This window comes from Pistacia vera, unplaced genomic scaffold, assembly GCF_008641045.1.
Source record: "Pistacia vera cultivar Batoury unplaced genomic scaffold, PisVer_v2 Contig298, whole genome shotgun sequence".
Lineage (NCBI taxonomy): Eukaryota > Viridiplantae > Streptophyta > Magnoliopsida > Sapindales > Anacardiaceae > Pistacia > Pistacia vera.
The window spans coordinates 124,364-132,232 of NW_022196110.1; the positions used below are offsets into that span (position 1 = coordinate 124,364).

Sequence of the window (7,869 nt, forward strand, 5' to 3'; positions counted from 1 at the left end):
TTTTCGGATAAATTGTGATTTGAATTTAGTATTAAGATATTATTTATGTAAATTATATCAACTTATAGATATAAATTTATTGAGACATGAATGAAAAAATTAAAATTATTTAGAACCTTTAGGTTGATGCTCAAAGGGTTATAAATTTATGTTAATCCATTGATAATTAATTCAATTTTACAAGCCTAATATGTATCCTAATCAATCCCCATTCCCCACCCTCCCTGACGCTTCCTTCCGTGGAAGAGGGAACATTCATCGGCTATTTCTGGTCACAAGTATTAATGATTAAGATGATTTGAGGGGTCAAGGTCGATCAAGGTTTAACATTTTGGAAGATCAGACGGTGCTTGGGCCCTTTTCCATCCTTGACTATCCAAGCCATCTTCAAGCCAGATGGCAATGCATGAACCAAACGCCTGTTAATTAATTATTATAAAGTAATCCATGCATCTAGGAATTATTGTGGGGGTCTTCTATATAAATTAAGATCATAGTAATTAATTTTGGAACCCACCTGGATTATATGCGAAAAAACGAATGGCGACCTAACCACCGGAAGGGACGCCGACAGTGTTCCTCTCAGCAGGGTCAACAAGGTCGAAGTTGGCCGGGTCTTTGTTCAGGTTGAAGTTGCCAAAGCCTCGACCAACCACAAAGAAGTTAAAGCTATGAAGGTGAAGAGGGTGGCTTTCTACAGTAATGATGCTTGTATCTTGCTTGATAAGAGGGTCCAGGGAGACCTTTAATGGTGAAGCATCGTAGACATTTGGTGTTCCTCCTGATTGCAAGGCTTGGCTGATGATTGTCTCAGTGTCTGCTTTCCACCATTCTCATACAATCATGGTGGATCCAGGTTTTTGTTGAGGGGGTCTCCGCGACTCCGTCATTGTTTGCTAAACAACTTAAAAACTTAAAAAAAATTATGAAACCTAACGCAAGAAATAATACAATATCAAGAATCTAGAAAAAGAATGTAACGCATACTTTCTTATTTGAATAAATTCATGAGAAGCAAAAATTTGAGTAAATATGTAAGTAAACCTTGAGCAAAACCTTCTTTTAAAATTTTTTTTTTTTTTTTTTTTTTGTGTTCCAAGATTATAATATAAGTTTTCAAACTTTGACCAGACTTAACCTAAGCTAAAGTCAACCAAAATTTAAATCAAGTCAACATTGCGTTGACTTTTAATATGAATTAATAAATAAAAAAATTATTGATATAAACTAGATATAACTCAAATTTATTTATTTATTTTGAGTAGCATGGTGATGTTTAAAATGTAGAAAAGTGGTGGGTGAAGGGTGAAGAATAACGTCTTTTAAAATATAGTTAAGGTTTTAATTTAGGGACCAAGTTTTTACTTTACATAAAACACAAATAAACTCACAAGATCTATGTTTTTTCCCCTCAAATTAGAATGAAAACCCTCAAAAAAACAAAAAAAAAAAAAAACAAATGCACGATTTAACCATAAAATAAACTAAATTGAAATGAGCAATACACATACCTAAAACTGATAAAATAGAAAACAGAGTTAATTGTGACATCTTGAGTAGTAAAAGCTTCAACAATTTCAGTCTTAAAAGTTTTAAGATTAAATAACATAAGGAAGAGAACGAGAGAATGAGGGAGTAAAAAATTTTAGGGATAAAATTATAAAAAGCAAGTGGAGCCGGAAGAAGAGTGGAGAGAGTTTTAAACTTTTAATATGATGTGGGCTTGGAAAATATATATTAATAACAAGTTTTTTGTGGGTCTAGATACATATATAATAATTCTCGTTTTTTTTTAAATTCGAGGATAGTCTAGATATATATGTTAATATCAATTTTTGTGGGCCTATATATTAATAATTTTTCTTTAGAACTTGAGGGTAAGGGGCTGAATTCGCCCCTGCCTACAATTGAAAACAAAATACTCTTTATTTAGCGAGTATATAATTTTAAATTATGTATGATAAAGAAGTTGTATATATATTACCAAAAACGATAGGGACTTCTTTGAAATGCTGTGGAAATGGATAAGGGACATATCGCTTGGGGAGAATGACAATTGGTCCATACAAAATAGCTCTTAACCAAGCGATGTGGACATGACAAAACAAGGTTCCTCTTTGATCAGTAATGGTGAAGTTGTATACATAGGACTCCCCTGTTTGAATTGGGCACTGTTTAATATAGGTTGGTCCATCTGCCCATCCACTCCTTAATTGCCTCATGCCATGCCTATTTCTTCAGGTTAATAATACTGATCAATAACCGGTAGAACATATATATACAAGAGAGAAAGTTCGTACCAATGAAGAGTGACATTATACTAAACATGGTTACCCACCTTCCCTTGCTACGATTCGATCGAGGTCCAGGAAATTGCCCATTCACAGTCACAATGCTCTTTGTTAGGCACAATCTTGTAACATTTTGCATGATGATCTGTGGATATCAGGGCGAAAACATTTTACTCTATATTATTGTAAACTTTGAATTAATGTATGAAAACATATACTAATACAAAAGTCAAATTAATGAAGCAAATAGATATAAATTTCGTACGTTAAACTTGTAGTGTCTGATAATGCCTGCATGGTAATTTGCCAGTGCGATGACAAAAGAAGACCAGTACCCGTCTTAGCTTGTTTCTTACTGACAAAGAAAATGATATATGAAATCTAGCTCGAATGGGACAGGGATGATTGGATGGAGAGAAAATGAACAAGAGAGGATTATATACAAATAGTGTGCATGAGTGAAACCAAATTTTGGCTTTGTTATTAATCGATCGAGATTGACACAATTTTGGAGTCATGTAGAGCCAAAGCCCCGAGACAGCAAAATGCTGCTGGTCATGTATTATTTTAGAGTAGCATCCAAGGCAGAGAGTTGCAAAAACTGTACAGCTTGAAGTTGATGCTTCAATCAATTATCCTTGACATATATAGTCATGACTGAGTCAAAATTTGTTCATCTAGTTAAGAAAAGGGAAGGAACGATTAATTGATTGAGTGGAAAATAAAATAACCTTATTTTATAAAAGCTTCTAGCTATTGACGGAAAGAGATGGTTGTCTGGTAATATTCAGTCTCCCACCGTTGATACTTGTTAATCAAGCCAAAAATGAAAGCGTTCATTGCACCATCTAGTTAGCTGATGGTTGTTCGTTACTGTACAAATCTAACAGCTTCTCATGTAAATTAATGCTTATTCTTTTCTGGTTTCAAATAACGATGACTATATCATTGGCTTTCATTGACGACCAAATACGATCGAATTTGACCGTCAATGGTTAGATCTAATTATAGATTTGACCTTTTTCCAGTCAGATCTAAGGTGGATCTAGCTGGAAAAGGCTATCTCAACGCACGATCAGTCAGATCTAGTCAGTCGTACGCCGATACGATGACTCCAGCCACCCTCCGACAGTGGTGGCCGGCTGCTGGTATTTAATGGGTGGATGGGGGTGTTTTTATAATTTTTAATGTTTTTATTACATGGGTGTTTAGTAAATTAACAAATCTAAAGAGTGTTTTTGTTAATTTTCAAATCATAAATCATTATTATCACTCAACTCTTACTTTTTCAAAAATACTATCCAAAATATCAAAATATTAACTATTCTCGATTTTTTAAAGAATGGTGCCCTCTTTTTTAGCATTGTATTTTAACCGAAAATTGTCAACCTCTCTTTTTTTTTTTTTTTTTTTTTTGTCACTAGAATATTTGGGTCAGTTTACGCACAATTAATCATCAGGACCTTAAAACTGTCGATTAAGTAAAAGCTCCAATGACTATGAGTGAACATGGGTAAATGGTAGAATTAAAACCTGAGAACATGCCCCATTAGGGTCCCGTTCTGGTTCTGGAAAATTACTATTAGTTTATTGAATTTTGGTCATTTTCTTAGAAACTTCCATATGAATGTTGAAATTTTTCAGAAAGCTTGGACCAAGTCTTTATAACGTCCTTTCTCAAATGTTATAAACGACAAAACGAAGAACCCTAATGTTCAACGGTTTGTGGCTGGTTTATAGACTTTTCGCAGAAAATCATTGGTAGATGTAGGATCTTTGAGCTGTTAAATCATAGCTGTTTGTTACGGCAAACGAACAACCAACAACTAATTAACAATATGGTGTAACACCCAATTCCCTTTTTGGCTTAATTATCAAGTTTCCATAGTAGAGGTTGAATTCATATTAATGCCAGACGCCGTCAAAAAATATTTCCCTAATTATTGACTAATCAATCCCCTCTTCATCCCCACTAATTAACTTCATTACTTTAGGATATTTTATTTTTCACTCAATATATATATATAAATTCTCAATTATTTCATTTGAACACGAAATTTGTACCTTCAGTTTCTTAATTAGATGAACCACCATTGTTAATGTTGATTGGCTGTGACCAAGTGCCATTGATTCTGTGTTAATCTCAAACTAATGTCCTCAGGATGATTTAGGGACTTTGACAAATACAGTTAAGCTTGATTAATGAATAGATTAGGAAAAACTATCTGCCTTGGACATCACTCGAAAGTAAAACATAACCTGCAACTAGCTATAGAGAGATGGACCAAAAGTCTGATTTGTTGCCGATCGCAAAATTATATGTCAATCTCAGTCACCTAATTATTAACAAACTAATCTTTGTATTTTACTATATAAATCCTCCACCCTCTCACTTTCTCAGCAACCAATCACCTGTGTCTCATTTCTACTATCATTTTCTCTCTATCTATAGATTTTCTGATAGAAACAAAACTGAGATGGGTGCTAGTCTTCTTTCGCCATCGGCTTTCGTGAAGCTTTTGTTCCTTGCATTGTGTGCTATCTGGATTTTTCCAGAGCTGGCACAGGCAAAACATGCAGGAACTACCAGGCACTACAAGTTTAATGTATGAAATATTTGCTTAATTATGATTTAATTAACTCGTGTAATTATATGTGTCTTCATGCATTTATTTGAAGGTGTAACATATTTCTAGCTAATCTTTTACAGATTGTTATGCAAAATGTTACAAGATTGTGCCAAACAAAGAGCATCTTGACTGTCAACGGGCAATTTCCGGGACCTCGAATCGTAGCAAGGGAAGGTGATCGCCTCGTAATCAAGGTTGTTAACAAAGTCAAGTACAATACCACTCTTCACTGGTATGAAAACTACTTGATCTCTTCCCTTTATTATGGTCATTACATCATAATTTATATTAATCAACTTAGAGAAACAGGCATGGCATTCGGCAACTAAGGAGTGGATGGGCAGATGGACCTGCCTATATCACACAGTGCCCAATTCAAACAGGTCAATCCTATGTATACAACTTCACCATCACTGGCCAAAGAGGAACCTTGTTTTGGCATGCCCACATCTCTTGGCTAAGAGCAACTTTGTATGGACCAATTGTGATCCTCCCCAAGGAACATGTCCCTTATCCATTTGCCCAACCCTTTAAAGAAGTTCCCATCATTTTCGGTAAGATGCATAAGTTCTCTTACCACTTACTCTAATAACTGAAAAGTACTCGTTACTGGTTATATTTATGTGCACTTTTTGCCTCCAATTATAGGAGAATGGTGGAAAGCAGACACTGAGAAAATTATCAGCCAAGCCTTGCAATCAGGAGGACCACCAAATATCTCTGATGCTTTCACCATTAACGGTCTCCCTGGACCCTCCTATAACTGCTCAGCGAAAGGTTAAATTATACTGAAAACATAGGCACGTGGTTTATTTTTCTATGCAAACGCTTCTGAAAATAATTTAATACCAACCATGAACTTCATGCAGACGCATTCAAGCTGAAGGTGAAGCCTGGAAAACTATACCTCCTCCGTATGATCAATGCTGCACTCAACGATGAGCTCTTCGTCAGCATTGCCAACCACACTTTAACCGTGGTAGAAACTGATGCAGTATACGTGAAACCCATAAAAACTAACGTCGTACTCATCACTCCAGGACAAACCACCAATGTCCTCCTCAAGGCCAAATCCAAGGCACCTACTGCCACTTTCGCCATTGCTGCTAGGCCTTACGCCACTGGCCCAGCCACCTTCGACAATACCACAACCATTGGCATTCTTGAATACGAACCTCCTTCTCCTGTCTCTCAAAACAAAAACAAGAAATTTCCCCTGCTCAAACCTGCACTTCCAAAGTTAAATGACACAAATTTTGCCATGAAATTCAGCAAGAAAATCCGTAGCTTAGCCACAGCCAAATTCCCTGCCAATGTCCCCAAGAAAGTCGATAGACGCTTTTTCTTCACCGTAGGATTAGGATTGAACCCATGTCCAAAAAACCAAACTTGCCAGGGACCAAACAATACAAAGCTAGCAGCTTCCGTTAACAATGTGTCCTTCGTGCAGCCAAACGTAGCTCTACTTCAGGCTCACTTCTTTAAGAAATCTAAAGGCGTGTACACAACTGATTTTCCCGTCAACCCACCATTCAAATTCAACTATACCGGCACACCACCAAAAAAGCTTATGGTAAACAGCGGCACAAAAGTTGTGGTACTACCTTTTAATACTAGTGTTGAGCTGGTGATGCAAGACACTAGCATCATTGGCGCAGAGAGCCACCCTCTTCACCTTCATGGCTTTAACTTCTTTGTGATTGGTCAAGGCTTTGGCAACTTCAACCCCAACAAGGACCCGGCCAATTTCAACCTGGTTGACCCTGCTGAGAGGAACACTGTAGGCGTCCCATCTGGTGGGTGGGTGGCCATTCGTTTTCTTGCAGACAATCCTGGTGGGTTCTAAAATTAATTACGTAAAAGTTGGATTATAATTATAACAATCATAATTACCCTAATTAATTACTTGTTGGTTGGTACCCGTAGCCATATCATAGATGTCTAGCTAATGTTATCTTGATATTGTGGTGAATAATGAACAGGGGTTTGGTTTATGCATTGCCATTTGGAAGTACACACCAGTTGGGGGTTGAAGATGGCGTGGATTGTGATGGATGGAAAGAGGCCAAAGCAAAAACTGCCACCTCCGCCGTCTGATCTTCCAAAATGTTGAATTTGAATTTGCTCTCCGATAAAGGAGTGCTTCCATATCTATTATTTTTTTTTTTCTTTTTTTCTCGTAGTGAAAGAAATTACCTATGGAAAGATTTTGGATTTTATGATAAGCAATGCTACAGTTACCGAAGAATGTGTACCGAATTCATACACCGAATAACATGACACTATCTTATTTTCTTAAAAAACATAATTAATCGACGGTGAGGATGATGTCATGTCATTCGGTACATGAATTCGGTGTGTATTCTTCGGTAACTGTATTATTTTTCTTTTATGATTATGTTTCCGCGTCCGCTAAAGGGAGGCGGGTGGGGATTTTGATTAGGGATATCTAAATATTGCTTGTAATAGTCAATTATTAATTGAATCAAACAAAAAGTTTCCATATTATTCTTCTTCTTTATTTGCATGGAAATGTAATATTATTTATTTCTATGGGGTGTTTGGGTCAGTTTACGTATACTTCAACTAATCTCCGGTTTATTAAACACTCTATAAATCCAATGTTATTTGAACTTGAAACTCAACAAAAGGAGCAAATTTTCTTAACAGCAAGTCAACCCCTTGGTAATACTAAGTGTTATTTATTTTTGCTATTAGTATAATTATGGTCATCCAAATTAACATTCTCTCCTTACTATAAAAATCCTTGTAGAATGTTACCAAAATCAAAATTATAAGAATTAAGATTAGATAATACGTAGGTCTTCAAAAGAAACAGTTAAGGTTTATGAGAAAATGTTCCAAGTGTCTGGAGAGATTTGAAGTAAGGGCATTCGCATTATAAAAGAATTTCTTGGTCATAAAGATCAGGGATTTGGATAATTTAA

The 7,869-nt window shown here is 35.9% G+C and overlaps 1 protein-coding gene across 1 annotated transcript; it reads left to right on the forward strand.

The window, feature by feature from the left end:
* Positions 1-4,708: 4,708 nt before the first annotated feature.
* Positions 4,709-7,099, forward strand: LOC116135287 (laccase-17-like). The gene is made up of 6 exons (XM_031420996.1): positions 4,709-4,897; positions 5,002-5,153; positions 5,231-5,475; positions 5,570-5,698; positions 5,791-6,756; positions 6,904-7,099. The coding sequence occupies exons 1-6, from the start codon at positions 4,769-4,771 to the stop codon at positions 7,032-7,034; spliced, it is 1,752 nt and encodes a 583-aa protein (XP_031276856.1). The 5' UTR covers positions 4,709-4,768; the 3' UTR covers positions 7,035-7,099.
* Positions 7,100-7,869: the final 770 nt, after the last annotated feature.

What these genes read in the sequence shown, in the direction of transcription:
- LOC116135287 (XM_031420996.1), top strand. Translation starts at nt 4,769, where the DNA reads ATGGGTGCTAGTCTTCTTTCGCCATCGGCTTTCGTGAAGCTTTTGTTC. An exon ending in CCAGGCACTACAAGTTTAAT is followed by an intron (nt 4,898 to 5,001) that starts GTATGAAATATT and finishes AATCTTTTACAG; the next exon opens with ATTGTTATGCAAAATGTTAC. An exon ending in TTTTCTTGCAGACAATCCTG is followed by an intron (nt 6,757 to 6,903) that starts GTGGGTTCTAAA and finishes AATAATGAACAG; the next exon opens with GGGTTTGGTTTATGCATTGC.